This window comes from Procambarus clarkii, chromosome 24 (assembly GCF_040958095.1).
Source record: "Procambarus clarkii isolate CNS0578487 chromosome 24, FALCON_Pclarkii_2.0, whole genome shotgun sequence".
NCBI classification, from domain to species: Eukaryota; Metazoa; Arthropoda; class Malacostraca; order Decapoda; family Cambaridae; genus Procambarus; species Procambarus clarkii.
This window is the reverse complement of record NC_091173.1, coordinates 21563936-21587171: the sequence shown is the minus strand read 5'-3', so window position 1 is coordinate 21587171 and position 23236 is coordinate 21563936. Positions and strand designations below refer to the sequence as shown.

The window sequence follows — 23236 nt, the reverse complement described above, 5'->3', positions numbered from 1 at the left end:
CCCGGGGGTTCAGTTCTTAGAAAGTTGTTTGGTAGACTTGGGTGCCGGTTAGCAGTACCCTGTCTGGGATTAAATGAGTGTGAGTCCTTTTATAGTAAATGCTCAGGACGCTGGGAATCCCCTAGGGGGAGCGTGGGCCCGATGGATGTGGCCCCCGGAGTCCCCCCCTCACCTTGTGCGAGTTCGAGGGTTGCTCTGTCCCCTTGTCACAGGGTGTGACTCCCCGTTTTGCGTCTGCTGCCTGTGGGGTCGGTGACACTTTCAGCCCCGAGTGCTGCGAGTTTTGTTGCTTGTTTGTGACTCGGTTGCCCTGTCTTATGCTGACTATGTGGGTGCAGGTAACACGGGCATTGCACGTTGCGTTTCGGTGGCAACGCACTAGGTTCTTTGCTACCCAGAAGCCCCGAGGCTGCCCCGTTTTGGTTGGTGGTCTTGTCGGGTCCCCCCCCCCCTGCATCCGGGTCCTTACCATCTGTGGGTTCGGGGTTGAGGAATGGGGCTTCCATGGTTTTGAGACTCGGTTGGTCTCGAGGAATTCCCCTTCCGGGGTAGCGACGGGGGCATTCGAGCCTGTTCCTCCAGCTGTGTTGTATGAGTCTGCCAGTGGGCTCCCTTCCTTTGTGATTTTCACTGCTGTCCCGGTTTCTTCTTGTGAGGCTGGGGCTTTGGGGGGACAGCTCGTCCCCCGGGGCCTGCCGTGTGGGTTCCCAGGTGTTACGGACCCTGATCCAGCGTCCAATCTCTAAACAGTGACGGCCGCGCCATCTGTGGGTCAGCTCCCGAAACCCCCTCCAAACCGACGACGTGTACTAGCTACGAGGGCCAGTTTCCAGCCCCGTTCAGCGCCCAACACCGCCGCCGCTGACCTCTGGTGAGGTGGTGCTCAGACTACAACGCCATCTATGGAGTGGATATGTCCGGCGTTTGTGTCTGAGCCTGTAAGTATGGTGTTTTAGTGTCCCTGTTATTGATGACGTGTCTGCTTACAGAGCCGACCTGGGACCACTGTGATGGAAGTGGAGTCAGTCTACCTGAGGCAGCCAGTCTCCATACTGTGAAGTTTGCTGCAGCTGTCGTGACGTCGTCCCCCCGGAAGAACACTGTGGTGTGTTAAGCCTGCCAGTGGAGTGGCAGTGGAAGGATTTACCCGGGACCGACGGTTGGAGACGATAATCCACTGGGGTATTGAGGACAGGAGGGTGATTGGTGATATCACACGAGACTCCTGTCTAGGGCGTACCCCTTTTATCGTTCGTGGAGTGGCCGTGCCAGCCTTGGTGGCTCAGTACCTGCCAGCAGACCTGCTGGACGTGTGGTTGACGGCCTCCACGACGGTGCCCCCAGTGGACCTGTGTTGTGGCTGACCTGTGGCCAGGGTAGACTCGGCGTTCTCAGAGGACACGTCTTGAGGCCACGAAGAAAGCACCGCGGACTCAGCACCTAGCTTCAAGGATCCATAGTCTCCAGCAGAAGACTACAGTGTTGATCCCCTTGTAAAGTGTTAATACCCCTCCCCCTTGTGTACGTTTTACTTTTATATATTTAAATGGTGATGGTTATATTATATTATATTAAGTTCTTACCTTTCTTTCCCTACTCCCTTTAAGTTACTTGCGTCACGGATCGCATCCCTTGATAGCCTCTACTGGCTTGGGGCCGGATATATATCTTCCTCTAACTACATCAGAGTAAGAACCCCGTTGCGTCCCGAGAGGGCCGTAACATAATTGGCATCCCCAGCGGGATTCGACCCCTTGTTAAGTATGTTTGACAGGGGTGGTGAAGTGGCGTAATCCCTGTATATAATTCCCCCTGTGTGACGATTGTGACGTTATACGTCCTGTGCGGTGCTCAGTGATTCAGTGCAATATTGTAGAGCGAAGTGTTCGCTTGGACTCAGTGCAATATTGGGTAGTGTGGTGCCCGAAGTGATTACGTGCAATATTGGCAAGTGCAGTGTTTGGTGCGATAAAGTGCAATATTGGCGTAGAACAGTGCTCGGTGTGTTAAGTGCAAAGTGTTCCATCTGTGACAATGGCAGACAAAGCTACCATCGATGATCTGGACGATGTTCAGGCTTTTCTGAATAGAGTGGACTGTCTTGCCAGATTGAAGTATCTGAGCAAACCGGAACTTGTACTAGTGAGCGCCTACCTGGAGATCAAGATCCGTGCCAGTGATTCCCGTGTGGAGATCTTGTCCAAGGTTCACCGGCACCTGAAGGCAGAAGAGAAACAGGAAGGCGAGACTCCTAGTACAAGGGAAGGTGAGGAAATAGCTTCCACAGAAAAGGAAGACAAGGGCAGTGACATTGACAGTGATGCAGGTGAGCTTAATATCAGCTTCCTAACAGTCAAGATGCGTGCCCTAGAGATCAATCGCGAGATAGAGTGGAAGAAGTTAGAATTAGAACGAGAATTAAAAGATAAAGAGATGGAGATGAAAGATAAGGAAATGGCGATGAGGCGTTTAGAATTGGAAGAAAGGAAAGAAGAACGAGAAAGAGAAGAGAAACGAGAAAGAGAAGAACGAGAAAGAGAAGAGAAACGAGAAAGAGAAGAACGAGAAAGAGAAGAAAGAAGAGAAGAACGAGAAAGAGAAGAGAGACGAGAGAGAGAAGAACGAGAGCGAGAAAGGGAGGAAAGACAGAGACAACATGAACTAGAAGTATTACGACTAGGCGCTGGACAGAGACAAACTGGAGTAAGCGGTTTCGATCCGGTAAGGAATATCAAAATGGTCCCCAAATTCAACGAGAGAGAAGTTTCGAAGTTCTTCGCAGCCTTCGAGAAAGTCGCTGCCTCTTTGGAGTGGCCAAGGGAGAATTGGGCCATCATGATACAGTCAGTCTTGACTGGGAAGGCCCAAATCGCCTACTCTACGTTATCCCTTGACGACTCCGGCGATTACGATATGGTGAAGAAAGTGGTGCTCATGGCGTACCAATTGGTACCTGAGGCATATAGGCAAAAGTTCAGAAACCTGAAGAAGACCTCAGAGCACACTTTCACCGAATTCGCCACCATCAAGGAGCGACTTTTTCAAGAATGGTGTGCCTCTCGGAAGGTGGAGACCAAGGAAGACCTCGAGCAGCTGATTCTGCTCGAGGACTTCAAGGATTGTTTGTCTGGAGACCTGAAGACGTACCTAGAGGAACAGCAGGTAGAGACCTTGAGTGCGGCAGCCACCATGGCGGAAGAGTATATCCTGACTCACAGGCCATCTGCTAGGTACGTCCCGAAGACCTATTCAAGGTATCCAGCCAAACATAAACCGGAAGATAGAACTGCCCCTCGTAGTACCGCCAAGTCAACCTCGGATAGTCCTCGGAGGTTTAGTCCGAAAAGGGATGTATTGTGTTGGACCTGCGGTAAGAGAGGACATATTGCTGCGAAGTGTCGTAGCAGTTCAGGTAATAATCCCCGTAGGGAAGTCATGCTGATGAACAGTATAGTACCACCGACATCCACCCAAGAGAAGAGGAAAGGATTGTTCGCCCCATATACCTCCCAAGGATATGTAGCCAGTGGCCTTGCAAGTACGCCTGTGGTAATACTTAGAGACAGTGGAGCGGCCCAGTCTCTAATTCTGGAAACATCATTACCCGAAGGTATATCGGCGGATGAGATGCAGAAGGTAATCCTGGGTGGATTCCCTTCAACCTTGTACGTTGCCCCATTGGTACAAGTACATCTAGACTCTCAGCACTTCAAAGGTGAGTGTCGGTTGGCCGTGGTGAATAGTCTTCCCATAGAGGGAATTGACGTAATATTAGCCAATGACTTAGCCCTAGGATTGTTACCCAACTGTCCCCTGGTAGTGGATATTCCAGGACGTGAAGAGACCAGTCCCATCGCAGCAGTGCAAACCAGGTCTCAGGCGCACCTCCATGCACCACTAGATCTAAACTCTTTGTTTGACTCTCCTCCTATCCCGCAGGTTACAAGTAGCCATACACCTGTCCCACCAGTCCAGATGCCGGTTCCCGAACGCTGGACTCGAGCCCAGCTGATAGAGGAACAGAAGAAGGACCCTCAGGTACGGAAGTTGGCCGACACCGTAGACTCTCCTACGAAAGGAGGGGATCTATATGTGTGGTCAAGTGGTGTACTGTGTCGCCGGCATCCTCCGAAATACCCCCAGTCAAGGGCGGTAGGTGATCAGATAGTCGTCCCAGCCGTGTTCAGATCTAAGCTGTTAGAAACAGCCCATGCTAATAGATTTGCTGGACATGGTGGGATCTCTAAGACTTTCCACCGCCTAGCCAAAGGTTTCTACTGGCCGCATATGAAGGAGGAAGTACGTCATTTCTGCAAGACCTGCCATGCCTGCCAAGTGGCCGGAAAAGCAAACCAGCCTGTCCCCAAAGCCCCTTTATACCCCATTCCTTCAATAGGTGAGCCCTTTGAACACCTCATCTTGGATATAGTAGGCCCTCTTCCACCTGCTACCTCAGGGGTGAAGTATTTGCTAACAATACTAGATCGGGTTAGTAGGTACCCAGAAGCGATCCCCCTTAAAACCATCACAGCTAAGGTTTTGGTGAAACAACTGCTCTGGTTCATCTCGCGATACGGTCTTCCCAAGACCATTCAGACGGACCAGGGGTCTAATTTCATGTCCCATTTGTTTCGCCAACAGATCGCCGACCTGGGAATTCGACAGGTTACCTCTAGTGCCTACCATCCCGAGTCTCAAGGAGCTTTGGAACGTTTTCACCAGACGTTGAAGGGCATGCTTCGGAAGTTTTGCTACGACAGGCAGAGTAAGTGGGTTGAAGAACTGCCCTACCTCCTATTTGCGGTAAGATCAGTACCCAATGAATCCATAGGAATCTCCCCATTCGAGATGATCTTTGGTCACTCAGTAAGAGGTCCCTTAGAGGTGGCACGAGACCATTGGCTGAACGTAGAAACCAACGAGGATATTGTGGACTGGTTGTCTACAAATAAAGGACGGCTGTTCTCAGCCTGGGAGATGGCTACTAGGACCTTAGAAAGTACACAAAGAACGATCAAGAGCAGGTATGATAGGAGGACCAAGCAAAGGGAGTTCCAAATAGGAGATCTGGTTTTGGTATGTACTCCTACAATAACTGGAAGTTTGAGCGCCAGATTCGTAGGTCCCTACCCGGTTGTAAAGAAGGTTACTAACCTCAATTACCTTCTGAGTACTCCAGACCGTCGTAAGAAAGAGACTCTGGTTCATGTTAATATGATCAAGAGATACGAGGGGCGGGATACACTCCCCGTAACCTTAGTGACCACTAATGACGACATTGAGGAGGAAGAGGAGGTGTTGACTAACTCAGACATTCTGTTAAACTTGCAGGCAAAGTTGACACACGTAGCCGAAGGACATCAATCATCATTGCTGCGGATGATACGGCAATACAAGCCTATCTTCGACGATGTTCCAGGGTTAACCTCTGTCATGAGGCATGATGTCGAACTGGAGGAAGGCGTCCGGCCTATAAAGCAACACCCGTACCGTCTCAACCCACTGAAGAAACGGGTGGTGAAAGAGGAGGTAGATTACATGCTGAAACACCATCTGATAGCCCCGAGCTCGAGCCCATGGTCATCCCCGATACTACTAGTGCCCAAACCTGGTATGAAATACCGTCTTTTTATTGATTATCGCCAGGTGAATAAGGTCACTGTAGCAGATACCTACCCTCTCCCCAGAGTAGAAGAATGTCTGGATGCCATAGGTAGAGCCCGGTACCTGACAAAATTTGACCTGTTCAAAGGCTATTGGCAAGTTCCCCTCACGGAAAAAGCCAAACCCATATCAGCATTTGTGACTCCCGACGGGCTGTTTGAATGTCAGGTGATGCCATTCGGGATGAAAAACGCAGCCTCCACTTTCCAGAGACTGATGGGTACGGTGTTGCGTGACGTGGAAAACACCTTAGTCTACATCGATGATGTATTAATATATGATGTAGATTGGCAGGATCATCTGCGTCACATAGAGGATTTCTTCAAGGCCATGCTCCAGTCAGGATTGGTGGTCAACCTGCATAAATCTGAGTTTGCCAGAACCTCTGTCATCTTCCTAGGTCATAAGGTTGGAGGAGGATGGATTGCGCCGAAGGCCAGCAAGATCGAGGCAATAGTCCAGTATCCTACGCCAGCTACCAGGAAGGACATCTTGCGTTTCCTTGGTATGGCTGGGTTTTATCGTAAGTTTGTCCCTAATTTTTCCTCCATCGCCGCCCCCTTGACCAATCTGCTGAAGAAAGGGGTAAAGTTAATATGGAATGAGAATTGCCAGAAGGCATTAGAGAGTCTCAAAGCAATTCTGATCTCTGCTCCAATCCTCAGGTCCCCGAGCTTTGAGGACAGATTCATCCTGACGGTCGACGCCTCTGACTATGGCCTGGGCTCCGTTTTATCCCAGACGGACGAGAAGGGGGTGGAACATCCGGTGGCCTATCATTCTAAGAAGTTCACCCCCAGCCAGCTGAATTACTCGGTCATAGAAAAGGAAACGTTGGCCTTAATTAATTCCGTCCAGCACTTCGAGGTATATTTAACAAGCAATGGCCATCCTATATTAGTACGGACCGACCATAACCCTCTGAAGTTCCTGGCTCAATTTAAGCAAAAGAACCTCAGGCTCACCAGATGGAGTCTACATTTGCAGCAATATCCCCTCCAGATTGAACACATCAAAGGGGTGGACAACGTGGTAGCTGATGCATTATCTCGCATCTAAATCCACGTACTAATTTGGTTTGTCTTCTCTTTTTATAGGAACCCAAACCAAATTCTTTTGGTGGGGAGGTGTTACGGACCCTGATCCAGCGTCCAATCTCTAAACAGTGACGGCCGCGCCATCTGTGGGTCAGCTCCCGAAACCCCCTCCAAACCGACGACGTGTACTAGCTACGAGGGCCAGTTTCCAGCCCCGTTCAGCGCCCAACACCGCCGCCGCTGACCTCTGGTGAGGTGGTGCTCAGACTACAACGCCATCTATGGAGTGGATATGTCCGGCGTTTGTGTCTGAGCCTGTAAGTATGGTGTTTTAGTGTCCCTGTTATTGATGACGTGTCTGCTTACAGAGCCGACCTGGGACCACTGTGATGGAAGTGGAGTCAGTCTACCTGAGGCAGCCAGTCTCCATACTGTGAAGTTTGCTGCAGCTGTCGTGACGTCGTCCCCCCGGAAGAACACTGTGGTGTGTTAAGCCTGCCAGTGGAGTGGCAGTGGAAGGATTTACCCGGGACCGACGGTTGGAGACGATAATCCACTGGGGTATTGAGGACAGGAGGGTGATTGGTGATATCACACGAGACTCCTGTCTAGGGCGTACCCCTTTTATCGTTCGTGGAGTGGCCGTGCCAGCCTTGGTGGCTCAGTACCTGCCAGCAGACCTGCTGGACGTGTGGTTGACGGCCTCCACGACGGTGCCCCCAGTGGACCTGTGTTGTGGCTGACCTGTGGCCAGGGTAGACTCGGCGTTCTCAGAGGACACGTCTTGAGGCCACGAAGAAAGCACCGCGGACTCAGCACCTAGCTTCAAGGATCCATAGTCTCCAGCAGAAGACTACAGTGTTGATCCCCTTGTAAAGTGTTAATACCCCTCCCCCTTGTGTACGTTTTACTTTTATATATTTAAATGGTGATGGTTATATTATATTATATTAAGTTCTTACCTTTCTTTCCCTACTCCCTTTAAGTTACTTGCGTCACGGATCGCATCCCTTGATAGCCTCTACTGGCTTGGGGCCGGATATATATCTTCCTCTAACTACATCAGAGTAAGAACCCCGTTGCGTCCCGAGAGGGCCGTAACACCAGGGCTGGGGTGGGGCTGACATGGGGAGCCTCAGGCCCCATTGGACCCTACTGGGGTTTTTCTACCTTCTGGGCGGGGCTTGTGGTTACGCAGAGTGGGGTTTTTCCTTCCCCACTCTCCGCACGAGTTGTTGGGCGTCAGCCCCTTCCCGGGCTCGGTTCCTTGTCCATTAAGCCCATTGATTCCGTCCTGTCGGTGGGTGGTGTTCTCCATTCTTCGCCTCTTTTTTTTTTTTTTTTTTTTTTTTTTTTTTTTTTTTCTCTCTCTCTCTCTCTCTCTCTCTCTCTCTCTCTCTCTCTCTCTCCTTAGGACGGGACTTCTTCATCATGTTCCCCTCTTCTTGGGGGTTCTGCATGACTTTTGGTCTCGGGTGCGACTGGGCTTTTCTGTGCCTTCATCATTTGTGCTTGCTTCTATGTGTTCTCGAAGGTTGTGTTGTGTCCTGTGTTGGTCCTGTCCCTTCGTTCCCGTTTGCTGCCTGCCTTCTTCATTCCTCAGCTTCTTTTTGTCCTCCACGTTGTGTGTTTGTGCCTTTTGGCTCCTATATCCAGGTTTAGATTCTGGTTCCTGGCTTTCCCGTCCTGTTGGCATTTTCAGTCTCTTGCTGTGTCCCTTCTCTGGAGTCTGTCGGGGTCTTGGTCTCCACCCTCCTGGCGGCTCGCTGGCATTGGGATGTTTTTCGGTACGGCAGACGTTCCATCTCCTTCTTTTGCCGGCTCGAATTTCCGGCTCTGCCTGCTCGGTGGTCGCACCCGAGGTCTTTTTTTTTTTTTTTTTTTTTTTTTGAGATATATACAAGAGTTGTTACATTCTTGTACAGCCACTAGTACGCGTAGCGTTTCGGGCAAGTCCTTAATCCTATGGTCCCTGGAATACGATCCCCTGCCGCGAAGAATCGTTTTTTCATCCAAGTACACATTTTACTGTTGCGTTAAACAGAGGCTACAGTTAAGGAATTGCGCCCAGTAAATCCTCCCCGGCCAGGATACGAACCCATGACATAGCGCTCGCGGAACGCCAGGCGAGTGTCTTACCACTACACCACGGAGACTGTCTTCCCGTGGCTCCGTGTCTTCCTCAGCTTGTTCAGCTCTGCCTTGAGTCTAGCCTTCTATATGGTGGTCGGGCGGCTTCGTTGCTGGTGTCCCGCCTGCGTGCTTCTTCTTGGCTGCAGTGTGGGGTATTTTGGCGGTCCTTCCTTTTTCCTTCTGTCTCTTCTTAAGTGGCAATGTTTTGTTGGCGAGGTCTTGTCCTTCTCATATGTGGGTTCGGGGCCATCATTTTGCCACATACTGTCGCCTCGTTTCGTGCAACGCTGGCGGAGCCGCTTCTGCTTGCGTTCGGTGTTGATGTTACTTATACGCTGTTCCGCACGCTGTCTCGTGTGTTGGTTCACCTTCGGAGTGCTCGTGTGCCTTTTGAGCTGTCCTGGTCGTAGGACTGGGTGCTCTCTCATTTCTTCTCTTCGGTTCTTGTGGCTCCATCGGTTCTGGTTTCTCAGGGGCTCTCTTCCTGTTGGAGTTGGCCTCAGGGGGTCGGGTTGGTGAGCTTTATGCTCTCCTCCGGTACTGGGGTTTCTGCTCCTTTGGTCGGGGCGATTGTTTTGTTCCTCTGTGGCCTTCTTCTTTTCTGGCATAGAATGTGCTGCTTTCCGGAGGGGTCCCTGGGTTGTTGATGCCTTGCTGGTTTGGCTAGGGGGTGCTTCATGTTTTGTGCCCGGTTGCAGCTCTCTGCCATTTTTGGCGCGCCACGGCTTCTGTGTCCATGGGCGTGCTTAGGGTTGATCCGGTTTCCCTTCCCTGTTCGCAGGTGTGGGTTTCCCGGGTCATCCGCTGGGTTATTACGGCTGGCCAGCCTGCGGTCTCTCCCCGTGCCCATAACGTTCGCAAGTTCGAGGGCTTTTGCTGCCGTTCCTTGGGACTGTGTCTTGGGCGGGCATTCGGGCATGGGGATTTTGGCGGTCAAACAGGGTCGTGGCTGCTCGTTGCCTTGTTCACGTCCTTAGGCCCGGTTGGGTTGTGCAGTTTGTTCATTTTCTGTTGGGGAGTTCTATCCACTAGTTCGGCTTTTGGTAGCAATTTTAACCAGAATAGGGGTTTGTTTTGGGACGCTTACCTTTCTGGATGCTTGACCTGGTCGATGGCAGACATAGAATGCTTCCAACCACACGGGGCTTTCTATAAGCCATTGCTTCCCTTGCCTTTCTGAGGGGGCCAGATTCTGGCCGTGGTTCTCGGTAGGCCCTAAGAACTCCAAACAATTGACTGATGCCAAAGTCTGACATTAGCATATCAGCCTGGTATAGCTCCGGGGAGCCTCCGGGTCTCACCAAGAAAATGGCGTTTCATTGCATTCAACACTGGTTTCTTTTAGTTTTCCTTAATCAGAGACTGCATTTTAACAATATAAGAAGATAAAATAATTTTTTGCAAAGAATTTATTTTCAGCACATTATGGGAATGTCACAGTACTGTACTGTATTTTTAGGCCATGCAGCACGGTGGTTAAGGACTTGCTCGAAATGCTATGCGTGCTAGTGGCTTTACAAAATGTAAGAACTCTTGTATATATAAATAAAAACAACTGCACTGATTAAGGGTTAGTATGTAGTGGGTATCTGATTTCAAATTCAAATTCTGAGTCAAATCCTTAATTAAATCTTATTTTACTATTTCTCTAGGAAATTGTCTGATGGACTCTTTCTGGAGACATGTCGCAATGTAGCAAGAGAATATTCTGAAATAGAATTCAGTGACATGATAGTTGACAACACTTGCATGCAGCTGGTGGCCCGACCCCAACAGTTTGATGTTATGGTGATGCCCAATCTCTATGGCAATGTGGTGTCAAATGTTGTTTGTGGACTTGTGGGTGGACCCGGATTACTGTCTGGACGCAATTATGGTGAACATGTGAGTATTATATGAAATTTCTGTGGGGAGATTACAGCTCCCTGGAGCTATCAGGCTGATATGTTATGTTAGTCTGGGGCATCAGTCAGTCGAAGTTCAGCCTACTGGGAACCACGAGCCAGAACCTGCCCCTCCATCCCCCCGAGAGAGGCAAAGGGAGCAATGGTATATAGAAACCCCCCATGTAGTTGTGGGCATTTGATGTCTGCCATCAACTTGGGTTTGCACCCAGAAAGGTAGGCATAATAAAACAAACCCCACCCCACATGGTAAAAAACTAAAACAAAAAACCAAACAGAGAGGTGGAAACTCCCTACAATCCCAAGGAAACAAGCAAACATCACACTTTACTGCCGCGCCGATCGTCCGCGCAGCCCTCCCCGCCCCGAGAGGGGGAGGGGGGCAGCCCCGGACCTACCGCGCCGGCTGCCTAGCATCAGTTCGTGAACTAATGTCAAGCGGGATAGACGCTTCTCTGGCCTCTGTTTCCTAGGCGGTGTTTGCCTTGTGTGGCGTTCACTGCCGTGTGTTGTGCGGTGGCCAGGAGTACCTCATCAGTGCCAGGGCTGCATGCGCTTAGTGGCTGACTTCCTTAAGCACCCTGTGAGTACTGCCCTTGCATAACAGGGTTATCTTCCCTGGGGCGTTCGGGAACCATTCCCGTAGAGGTTCTCATTCCCAAGGCCGCTGGTAAGACCCAGACGCCTTGGTAGAAGGAACAGGCTTGAAAACCTCCGTCCCCAACCCGAACGGGGCAGCCCCCGAAAATCGCCCGAGTCTCGGCCCCAACTAAACCCCGCCCCGACCCCGAAACCTGCAGATGGTCCGGAGCCGGGAATAGGGAGGGAAAGGGGCTCATAGCACCTAACCAAAACAGGGTGGCCTCGGGGCATCTGAGTGGAAAACCAACCTAGCGTGTTGCAGCAACCTAACCTAGCTTGCAACACGGATACCGCCTGTACTCTGAACAGTAATACTGTAACATCAGGAGAGTACTGGAGAACAAGCAGAGAATCTCTCTCGCAAGACTCCGGGTCAAGGTGTCAGTGACCCAACAGGCAACATGACGGAGGTAAAAGTGGCGACTGTCACCCGGAGACAAGGGCATAGCAACCAACGATCCCGTACAAGACGGGTTGGGACCCGGAAGACACACACAATGGTCCACCGAGCCCCGACAGGGGTTTCCAGGGCCCGTAGGGGTAACAACTACGGGAAGCATGGGCAAGGTGTTGCTAACCGGTTAAACACCCAAAATTAACAATAGGTAGAGTATAACACTGAAAACCCCTGCGACGTGTACAGTCACGGGGGCCTAGCAGAGAGCCACCAAACACTACCAGTGGAACTATAGCCACACTAGGCAGACCCCCACCAGGCAAATGAAAATAAAAACAAAAGAAAAACCCGCAAAAGTACACCGTCTCCAGAGGCAACAGGAACCGGTCGCCGCTTAGGTGGCAGGTTGCGCAACACCTTGACGCCCTAACCAGCACAATACCAGTCCCTACCCAGGGCCAAACAAGCCACCAAGTTTATTTTCTCAAGGCACTGGTTTAGGTTTGCATTTTCTAGTTGTTCTTCCCAACTTATATCTGTGGGGTCTCGTTTTATCTGTTCCCAGTTAATCTGTTTATTATTAAAATTAAATTTGCTGAATTCTCCTCTAGAATTTGGGTCTAGTTGCGCAGGTCTAGAGCCTGTGCTTGTCTGAGCTTCAATATACAGTACTTGAGTATTATTTAAAAGTTTACACATTTGTTTAACATCTTGTAACATTTTTCAGTTTGCAGTGTTTGAACCAGGAACACGCAATACTGGAGCATCAGTAGCAGGCCGCAATATAGCTAATCCAGTAGCAATGTTAAATGCTGCTTGCGATATGTTGGAACACCTGGAGCTGGAGGAACATGCTTACCTAATTCGGGATGCTGTTGACAAAACAGTTAATGAGGACATGATCCATACTGCTGGTTAGTAGCTGTTTATATGGTTTGTTCCTATACCCATCAGTTTGTTTCTTAATGTTCATCCTATATTCAGAATAGTCACAATTATAAGAATTCATCAATAATTTTCGAATAGTTGAATGCTTGCAGAAGATTACAAATATTTCTGGGGGGAGCCCCGTCGGCTCCTTGGCGCTATCCAGGCTGATATGCTAATGTCAGACTTTGGCATCAGCCATGTGTGTGGAGTTCTGTGGGCCTACTGGAGACCACGAGCCAGAATCTGGCCCCCTCACAGAGACATGAGGAGCACTGGCCTGTATGTCCTCGTGCCAACCACACATTCCCCGTGTGGTTGGAAGCATTCTTATGTCTGCCATCGACCGGGTTAGGCACCCAGAAAGGTAGGCATCCCAAAACAAATTGGGACAAACCTCTATTCTGGTGAAAATTGCTACAAAAGCCGAACAAGTGGATAGAACTTCCCAAACAGAAACGAGCAAGACTTCACACGTTGCCATGCCGCCGTCTGAGCAGCTCTCCCCTCCCCGGGAGGGGAAAGGGGGAGCCCCTGACCCTCTCGCCGACCATCCACACCCTGAGTTCTGAGCTGTTCAACACCCTCCCAGCAAGCATTAGAAATCTTGTGTTTTGTACCATCAGCAAAGGTGGATGTATTCAAGAGGTATTTAGATAAGTTCTTGCAGGACGTGCCGGACCAACCAGGCTGTAGTGGATATGTGGGCCTGCGGGCCGCTCCAAGCAACAGCCTGTTAAACCAAATTATGACAAAGTCGAGCCTTACCATATCGAACCACTAAGTTGGTATTGTGAGTGAAAATGCAACGAGGAGTGACCGCCACACATCAGCCAGCCACTCACTGCCACTCCCTCCCTCCTATTGCTGTTATTACAGTCTGTTCACACGTTATACATAAGTATCTACATTTGTGTTCAATATAGTGAACCACTAAGCTGGTGTGGTAAGTCCAGTCAATAAAAGGTGGCCACACACAAGTCAAAAGACGATGCCCTCCCTCAACATTACTCCTCCCACCATGGAGCACAGTGCTAAATGTCACCACAATCCTGCTATTATCAGAATCCTTGTCAGTTTTATCATAGTGTCTTCTGTAATACTGTCATAGCTAAATAATAGCATGAACATGTATATTTTGACATTTTTAGGCAATGCTGTGGTCACAAGCTGAACAGCGGTGCTGTGAGCTCATGCTGCGTGTGTCAGCCTTGGTGGCTCGCTCAATAATGAAGCTCTCACACCCAGGAATGTTGGCCAGGATTTTTTTTCTAGGTGGCGTTTGTGCACTATAGCTGCCTCTATCCCATGCGGGGTGTTTAAATTAAGGCGCTAGACACTAAAACAGCTATTAATATATTGTGCGGTCTAAGGGTGTCTCTCCAGATCAAGTCTGAAAATTAAGGTTCCTCTTGAATGATGTTTTTTTCACAAACTTTTCTAGAATGCTGTAGATCACTACATGCAGACGATTCAACAGCTATTTTAACTACTGGCATGTATTGGACGTGTACTTGTAAAATTAGAGTTCACATGTGCATGTCAGTATCAGCTAGTAAAGAGCAGTTGTAAGCTATTAAAACATGTTTCTTTTGACAGATCTGGGTGGACAAGCAACTAGTTTGGATGTTGTTCAAAACATCATTCGGGTAATCCAAGCCAACACTAAGGAAAAAAAGTGGTAACTAATTTCCTCATTTTCTTCTTTACTATGCAAGCTTGTAAGTGCTTTTCCTTAGTTTTTTATTTATTCATTTTTGTATACTGGCTTTTGTTAATTATCACTCAAAATGTAAATACATGAGGTAAAATTTTACAGTTTTCATTAGTTTTCTAGAGCCTTCACTGGGTCTTAAGTAGCAGAAACAAACTTCCCTTTTGTTGTACCGTACTTACCACATTAAAATAGGACTACTCTCACCTGTCCACCAGTCAACCTATAACAAATATCAAGTTTCTTTTTTATGACTTTGGGAAAGTTTGGCAGATTAAACCAGTGATGTGCAGCTTCTTGCTAATATCAGTGTTGAGCTCAGCAATGAAGCCAATAAATATTGGATAATGACAGGGGATAACTGTGTATTATGGAATTACAGTACCTTTAACTAAATATTAAATATTTATATTTTATAAAACAAAAGCATTCAAATATTATTTTTCACCATTTGTTTTCAACAATTTGCTCATTTTAATAATGTTGACTGTATTGTCACTGTCATGCATGTAGCTAGATTCCTGTACATAAAATGTGTTAGTAGACTAAATTTATTAAAGATTTGTTAAAAAGTTAAGTGTATTTTATTTACTTCTAATATTGGTTTTGTGATTTTTTTTATTATGTCATCAAAAGGAAAAATTCAATTTTTTATTTTTTTTATGAAAACAAATTCTTTGTTCTCAAAAAGAAAACAATGTTGGTAGGATTTCTTATTTTAACCGAACAAAATATTTTCTTATTTTTATATTCTGCAGTGATGTTAGGGCTGTAGACCTTTTTCTCTATATGTGCAGTTTGTTTATTTTTCAAATTTAGTTTTCCTTAAAATTGGGTGATCTACAACTTTGAATCAAATTCATCAGGTATGTCATCACATATGATACAATCAGTGCAGGGTTTCCATAACATCTTCATATACAGTACAATAGTACTGTACTTCAATAAAATATATAAAATAGATTACATGTACAGAATTTTATATAAAACAAGAATACATTAGAACAACATTTTGTAAAAAGGGTTTAGGGTTATGTCAAGTAACATAAAATTATACTACTGTATTTAAAAAGATATGGCTCCGTTGTTTTAACAATCTTCAACTATAAATGCTTGTGTCGACAATCTCTGTAAAGCAACTGGTGGTAAAGTACACGTGTGCAGACTTAATCTCATATCAGTCTGGATAAATGCGAGCGTGTGTTTGTAGTGTATGAATATAAATGCAATACAGAAAACATGTTTAAACAGGTATGTATACATGAATGTTTGTATTTGTAAAATATATATATTAGTGTTCTTGCTTTTTGCACATGACCAAAAAAAAGGTTAGATTATTAATTCTAGCACAAATCTTTTCTATTGCTTACTGTCATTTACACTTGAGAAGAAAGTTGACTAGATCCTCAGGATGAGGGGTCCCATCTCTCATCACACCTGTGATATATATATATATATATATATATATATATATTATAATAAAGTAACTGTCCTATTGTATTCACTTTTCTTTGGCTTCTGAGGATACCGAGATATACTTAGTGAAGTACAACACTCATTGAAAGTGCAAATTAACTTTGGTGTGTCCATTTCTCTGCCTTCTTCCCAAATGAAGAAAACCCAAGAAATATATAGATTTGTACTAGATTCGTTGATCTAACGCTTTTGGTTATATTTATTAAAATACACTCGGTACATACTGTATATGTTGTACCAAACAGCCAAAGTGGCCTATCAAGTAAGATTTTTTTAAACATTTATTTTTTCAAAAATTTATTATTGCAGATTGATATGTATAATTTAAGTAACAAGGTGCATTTATATTTAATTTGAACTAAACCTAGCTTAGCTTCCTAAGAATTTTCACACATTCACTCTGTCTTAATGGCATATTATATAATCTCATTCTCTTCCCAAGAGTTTTGTATTAATTCATAATGTAGAAACAGGTTGGATGACACAGTGTTTAATAGTCCCTTGCCATCCCATGGTCCTGGCTCGGCATCCATCGCTGGATCATCTTCACTTGTTACCTTCCACCACAGTTCATGTTGTGTGTTGTCTAGTGCTAAGAGGAAAAACATCATATTATTTGTCTGTTAGAAATAGTGTGCAATTTGATATGCAGTACAGTAGTTAAAAGTCCCTTTAAACATATTAGGCAGGAATGACAATCTTAAGTCTTAATTAAATTTGGATGAATCTGAGAAGGAGAAAAAATCATAAACAAGTAAGCAAAAATTATAATACATATCAAGAGTTAAAAGAAAAGGAAAAATCAAGGCCAGAATGGCAGTCAAAGACACAAAGTGGTACAATTATAATAAATGATTCAAAAGTCATGAGAATGCATTACACACTCCAAGATCTGAACTTCCATATAATGTTTTCCTTTAAATAATGGATCAAATCTGCCCACCAGATTTCTCCTCCAAAATTCAAATTTCTTGGAAAAAAAAAACTGTGGCAAGCAAGTGTAATGCATTGGGAGCAACAGTGATAGAAGCCATCTCTATCCAGTTTTAAAACAGTACAATAAAGTATAGGGTACTAGAATGTTGGGTTATATACAACATATATTTGCAAGGTACTTAAAAGCAAGGCTGAAGAGCCAGGTCTTGCTCCTCATAGGCATTTATAGATATGGTACCACAATAACACAGGCCCATGAATTCCACTTTTCTTACCCTTCCAACCCACCCTCACATGCTACCATCCTAATCACCTACACTTCATAATTCATCCTTGCCTATACACTTGCCTACCAGCATACCCCTACCCCTCTTCCATCTATTTAAACACCTGTCCCACTTCATATAGCATTCATTCACACCATCCACCCATATCCACCCACTTTCATCTTCATCTATGCATACTTTTACTTTAACACACACTCATCCACCCACGGGGGAGTCATGATCACTACCTACAAAATTCTAAGAGGAATCGACAGGGTAGATAAAAACAAATTGTTCAACACGAGAGGTTATGGGGCATTCATGCCCGTGCCACCTCCTGGTTGGCTTAATCTTAATCAATTAATCAACACAAGAGAGTATGCAAACAAGGGGAGACAGGTGGAAACTGAGTACCCAAATGAGCCACAGGGACATTAGAAAGAACTTTTTCAGTGTCAGTAGTTAACAAATGGAATGCGTTAGGTAGGCAGGTATGTGGTGGAGGCTGACTCCATACACAGTTTCAAATGTAGATATGATAGAGCCCAATAGGCTCAAGAATCTGTACACCAGTTGATTGACAGTTGAGAGGCGGGACCAAAGAGCCAAAGCTCAACCCCCGCAAGCACAATTAGGCAAGTACACACCCAGGAAGCAGCCCGTAACAGCTAACTCCCAGGTACCTAATTACTCCTAGGTAACAGGGGCATCAGGGTGAAGGAAACTTTGCCCGTTTGTTTTCCCTCTCGACCAAAGGATCAACATTCTGTCCTGTTCGATCACGTTGACAGGACAGGAGAGTGTTTTTCAATGTTACCTTTCACCTGATGCCTCTGTTCATCTAGGAATAAATAGGTACTTGGGAGTTTTACAGCTTTTCTGGGTTACATATATATATACACATACATTATTCACGCACGTGCGTATGGGGGGCGGGGAATATATGGACGAGGTAAAATAAAGCGTTGTGCGTACTTGCATGATGCGTTGTCTTGTATGGTGCAAAAATGTGCTCTTCGTCCAGTACCCAGTTACTTAGGTCTTGGTTATCTTCATAATCACTGCTGGTGTTGTGTAACCCGGCGAGTTTGATATACAGTTGTTGGCCCCAGGTACTGTCAGTGGGAGGCCCGTCATCACCTCCTACTTGATCATACGCCACGTTTATGACCGTCCAAAAGATAAGGGAAATTCTTTGGCACTTGGATGTGAGCATATTACCACCTGGAAATGGCCATAAAGTTGTTTAGTTCCGAATAAAATATTAATTTACTATGTAAATCAAATTTTTCTATTACAACTAAAGAATTAAGGCTAAATATATTTCGGTACATATTAAGAATCAATTCTAGCAGAAACGGGAACAGCACGGTAAGGATACAGTATTGTAGAGGAAGGTGCTATAGAGATTAATTGAAAAATACAGAAAATTACAACAAAAATACCTGTATTGTACATTACATTAAGGTAAATCAAATACATTTGATTTAGGGGCCTGACGGCTGAGTGGACAGCGCTCGGGATTCGTAGTCCTAAGGTTCCGGGTTTGATCCCCGGCGGAGGCGGAAACAAATGGGCAGTTTCTTTCACCCTGGTGCTCCTGTTCACCTAGCAGTAAATAGGTACCCGGGAGTTAGGCAACTATTGTGGAGTTTCATCCTGGGGAAGATCAGTATACTTCCACCTTAGGGATACCTCACTACAAGCCTAAAGTGTGCGTGTATTATATATTATATATATATAATGTGTGTTTGGGTGTGTGAGAAAATTAACTCTGATCTCTTAGCCATGACTAGGGTCGTTCTAAGGCTGGTAAATTGGTTTCTATTCTTAGATTCTCTCGGTTTATCATGCTTTTGCAAAGGCTTATATTTGCTTGTGGTGAGATGGTACAGGGCATGATTGAGATGAACAAGTGGCTGAAACATAAAAGATATTATTAGACTATTACATGCTTGAACATAAGTAGCTTATGTTCTTGCTTCTACTGTCTCTCTGTTGGTTCGGGGTCTTGACGTGGGTAGAGTTTAATTATGTGTTAACTGGTTATTGATTGTTGGTCTTAATTTGTTGATGTGTAGGGCCTCGCTGATGTCCAGTCTTCTGTTATACCTGTCGATTATTTCAGTGTTGCTTGTTAAGATGTCTCTTAAGAGCAGTCTTAATTAGAGCAGTAGATTAAATACATATACATATAAATAATCTTTTATATCGCAAATGATTCAACAAGAAGCTCACAAGAGTCTCTATACAAGGCATTTTACATCTATGGTGAGTCACGCAGTTCCTAGTCTTGCTCCACACCCACCCAACTGGGCGGCAGCTTTACCGTCATGTGCAGCATTACCTACGGTAACTAAATTTTGGATACAGCGCTTAGCCCATATTCACTAAAATCGGTATACCCCGACCCTATACATGACGTGGATATGTATATATACGATTTGATCTATGAACTCATCGCAGATAAAATTAATTTGACAGTGTCATAGTGAAGCGCCATCTCAAATTCAGGTAGCATGCTTTATATGTCCCTGAATATTTTAGCGTCTCCCATAATGGCTGCTGGAGCCTCTAGTGGCGGCGTGGAGGCGTAAGGGGCGTGTGTGTGTGAGGGTGGTACCTGGCCTGAGTCACCGCCTTCGTAATGTGTGTTTTGCTTCCTACCCCCTCGCGCCCGCCCGCCCGCCCCCACAGATCCCGCCCGTCGTAGCCACCCAATCTTGCGTGTCGTCCGTCCTGTCTACCCGTGTGCCCTGTCCCACATGTCTTGCACGGCCGGAGGATCCTCATCCCCCCTGTTTTACACGCCACGCCCCGAGTACCACAAGTCCCGCGGCGCCCATCCATAAATCTGTAGTCCCGCCCAACACGCCCACCCTTACACCCTGTTGTGACTACTTATGTGTAAGACTAGTCCCTCCCATCCACAAGATTTGCCCCGCCCTTCAACACTCTCCCTCCCAACTTATACGCCTAATCCCGCCCATACTTATACATTTCCATCTGTTCACTTCCCCCGTCTTGGCCATCTACATACTTAAGCCATTCCTCCCACATTACCCAACGTATTGACCATCCTTATATATATTCCCTCCCGACCACATACATTGTCCACCGCACCCACATCCCCAGTCATGACCACATACATATAGTCCCTCCCGCCCACATTACCCGTCTTGGCCTCCCACATACCTAGTTCCCCCCTCCCCCCATGCATCTCCAGACATACCCGGCTCCCCCTCCCACCTCCTCCCAACTATACCACCCACTATAGTATCCGCTACCAGAATTTTTCGCACTGTTTCATTGTGTCCGCTTCAGGTGGTCCATTGTGGGAAGGAAATCATTGTTTGACTACGTCGTCATTAATATAAGTAATGCACTACGCTGAAATTGTGCAGTGTTCAAGGTACCACCCATTTTAGTACACGCTGTACGCGTGCATTAGCAACAACATATAGGACTGACAGTTAACTATATCGTTGCCAACGTGCCCTGGTTCTGAAATGCCCCTTGGCATAATGTAGCCTCGTACTTGCAGCGTAAACTTGGTTCATTTAGTATACTGGGAATATTTACCAGGACCGGGCCACAGCTGGGGGTAAAGCCTTTGTTGAGCGGACACGGAGGAGCGGGAGGCACACGCCCGCCTTCTTCACCCTCTACATTATCACTGGGGAGAAGTCTGGCCAAGTTAACAACCCGCACACGGCACACTCCAAGCCCCTCCCTCTCCCTTACCTCCCTCCCCTTAATGCTAATTGCTATGGGAGGGAGGGGCTGTTGTTCATGGTATAACGGTGTGTCACTCACATAAGTGACATTCCCACTAAACTTGCCTTTCTGGGTAAAATTACTTTTCCTTTCCATCTATCCATCTATCCAACATTTATCCATCTATCTACTGTGTGTCTATATCTCAGTTAAATAATAGCACTAATACCCAACCGTCTAATAGCACTTGGACGGTCGGGGATTGAACGCCAACCTGCATGAAGCGAGACCGTCGTTCTACCGTCCAGCCTAAGTGGTTGGGCGAAGCTTAACGGTGTGAAATACTAAAATAGATTAGTTGCCCTTTTACTCTGGGAAAGAGGTAGTACGTGGCTTGCGAAACCTTTGAAGCGGTTGGAAGATGGTCTGTTTTATGCAGCTGCGGCCAAATTATTGATAGCAGGATTGTTTTTTAATTTTCCTGAGATTAGTGAATATTGCTGTATATTACTATAGGAGAATTTTTTTTGTTAGTATTTAGCAGTGTAGCTGGCTGGCAGTGCCAAAAGATATCGAGGGAGGGGGGTTCTGATTGTGGCACTGGCATGCTGTTCCCTTTTGAAATATATCGATCAGCCAAGACTAGTCGAGCAGCTTATGTTCATCCCGTACCCCACACAATTCCCTCTGCCAATCTGAGTGAGGCTAGCCGCAAGCGCCTGACCTCCATCTTTAGACTGCCAATCCCACCATGTGAGGCGGAAGCTCTTCCACTGAGCTATCGGGAGGCCCAATGGGAAAGATCTCGGAGGCACGAAACTGCTGCCCAACTGAGACGTTATACCTTCCCCGCCTCCCTTTTTAAGCACAGGAAATTATTGATCCACGCCTGTCATATCAATTGATATATATATATATATATATATATATAAACACTTGTGTATTATCATTATTTTCAAATAAATTTGTTCCTTATTGTCACTTATTATTAATATATATATATATATATTTTACAGGAATTAAAAATATAAAAAGAAGATGGACCTTTGGGTGCCAAATAACATGATGATACTAGTCATAAGTGGCCGACATCCCCGCGTCCCCACAGGACCCGCAGGAACCATACACCTTCAAGGAGGACAGGAAGTGCTCATTACACACAGAAATCACAATAGTGTGATGCATCAAATGAACAAATCCACAAGGGCCGAACCCTCGTCATGGCCCTTGTGGATTTGTTCACAGGAAGTGAACTTTTTGCTTTCCTTATCTCTTTTTTTAACATTTCTAACCAGTTGTACGAATTCCTGTTCTAAACTAACTTCCCCATTCTTAATCCTTTTGTACCACGCTCTCTTTTTACCTATAAGGTTCTTCAGATCCTTTGTTATCCATTTTGGATCATTAGTATTCGATCTATTCAATTTATATGGTATACTACGTTCCTGGGCTTTGCTTAGAATATTTTTAAATAGGTTATATTTTGAATCCACATCGAAATCCCCTTTTCCGTCACCTGTCGCTGGGTTCACGTCTAGCCCACACCCCATACCCAAGACATTCCAATCTATTTGACCCAAAAAATTTCTTAGGCTATTGAAATCAGCTTTTCGAAAATCAGGCACTCTAACAGAATTTTCTCCTACAGATCTATTCCATTCTATGCTAAATCTGATTTCTTTATGATCACTGTTCCCTAGCTCGACTTGTAGGAGTAATGTTAACCTTCTGCCCTTTATGTGTATTCTGCATTTACAGGTTAATTTACGAATTTACATTATGTATTGGAATGGGGCATTATTATTATCTGTCACGTGTTAGACCAATATATGCTACTCTAAATGCCCTGATTCTCAAGGAAAAATATGTTAGACATTTGCCTTACTTTTACTCATAGATAATAAGTATACGGTGTTCTGCAGATCTTGATTTAGTTAGTTCCCGGCTATAAGCATATGTATTAATGTTATTAAGTTGCAGTTATAGTACTCAAAGTTGTCCATGTTACGCAGTTGTAAAATATACAAGTAATAGCCGCTTCATTAACAGGGTCTGCAGAAAATATTTACTTGTTCTACTAATAAATAAATAGGCCCCCATGCTGTTGGTGTCCTTTTCCTCCCGATCAGAAAACTGCTTGACAGTATTTATAAGTGTATCCAGCTGCTGGACACTTTACATTACCAGAAGAGTGGCAGTGTTGATGGCTTCAGGATGGTTACTGCAAGATTCATGGACTCTTAAAGATTTGTTTAAGGTCGTTTGTTGCTTTATATTCCAGGAGATATTGAAGTAATGGCTTTTCTGTGATTGATGATGCATTTTCTCTGTCGGGGTTCACCAAAATCCCAGTTGCATCTGTAACCTAGACGTAGTCTATATAACCGAACTGCTATTTCCCTGTGGATTCCTTTTGGAATATT

At 45.8% G+C, this 23236-nt stretch overlaps 2 protein-coding genes across 4 annotated transcripts in view; one reads left to right on the top strand and one right to left on the bottom strand.

Annotated features, from left to right (window-relative positions):
* The window catches only part of Idh3g (Isocitrate dehydrogenase (NAD(+)) 3 non-catalytic subunit gamma), a 40481-nt gene extending 17568 nt beyond the window's left edge, over positions 1-22913 (top strand). For all 3 annotated transcript variants that reach the window (XM_069330740.1, XM_045747640.2, XM_069330739.1), the window contains exons 7-10: positions 10487-10718; positions 12505-12691; positions 14304-14385; positions 21830-22913. In XM_069330740.1, coding sequence (XP_069186841.1) covers positions 10487-10718; positions 12505-12691; positions 14304-14385; positions 21830-21836 — 508 coding nt within the window. In that variant the 3' untranslated portion in view covers positions 21837-22913. The remainder of the gene's footprint in view (positions 1-10486; positions 10719-12504; positions 12692-14303; positions 14386-21829) is intronic.
* LOC123761614 (uncharacterized) lies at positions 15377-20995 on the bottom strand. The gene is made up of 3 exons (XM_045747642.2): positions 20679-20995; positions 18072-18320; positions 15377-16486 (listed from the first exon to the last, which is right to left on the bottom strand). The coding sequence occupies exons 2-3, from the start codon at positions 18310-18312 to the stop codon at positions 16311-16313; spliced, it is 417 nt and encodes a 138-aa protein (XP_045603598.1). The 5' UTR covers positions 18313-18320; positions 20679-20995; the 3' UTR covers positions 15377-16310.
* Positions 22914-23236: the final 323 nt, after the last annotated feature.

Bases quoted from the DNA above. Each gene is read 5' to 3' on its own strand.
- LOC123761614 (XM_045747642.2), bottom strand. From the start codon at position 18,312: ATGCTCACATCCAAGTGCCAAAGAATTTCCCTTATCTTTTGGACGGTC. The intron at 16,487-18,071 runs GTACGCACAACG...TTTTCCTCTTAG, and splicing joins CAAGACAACGCATCATGCAA to CACTAGACAACACACAACAT.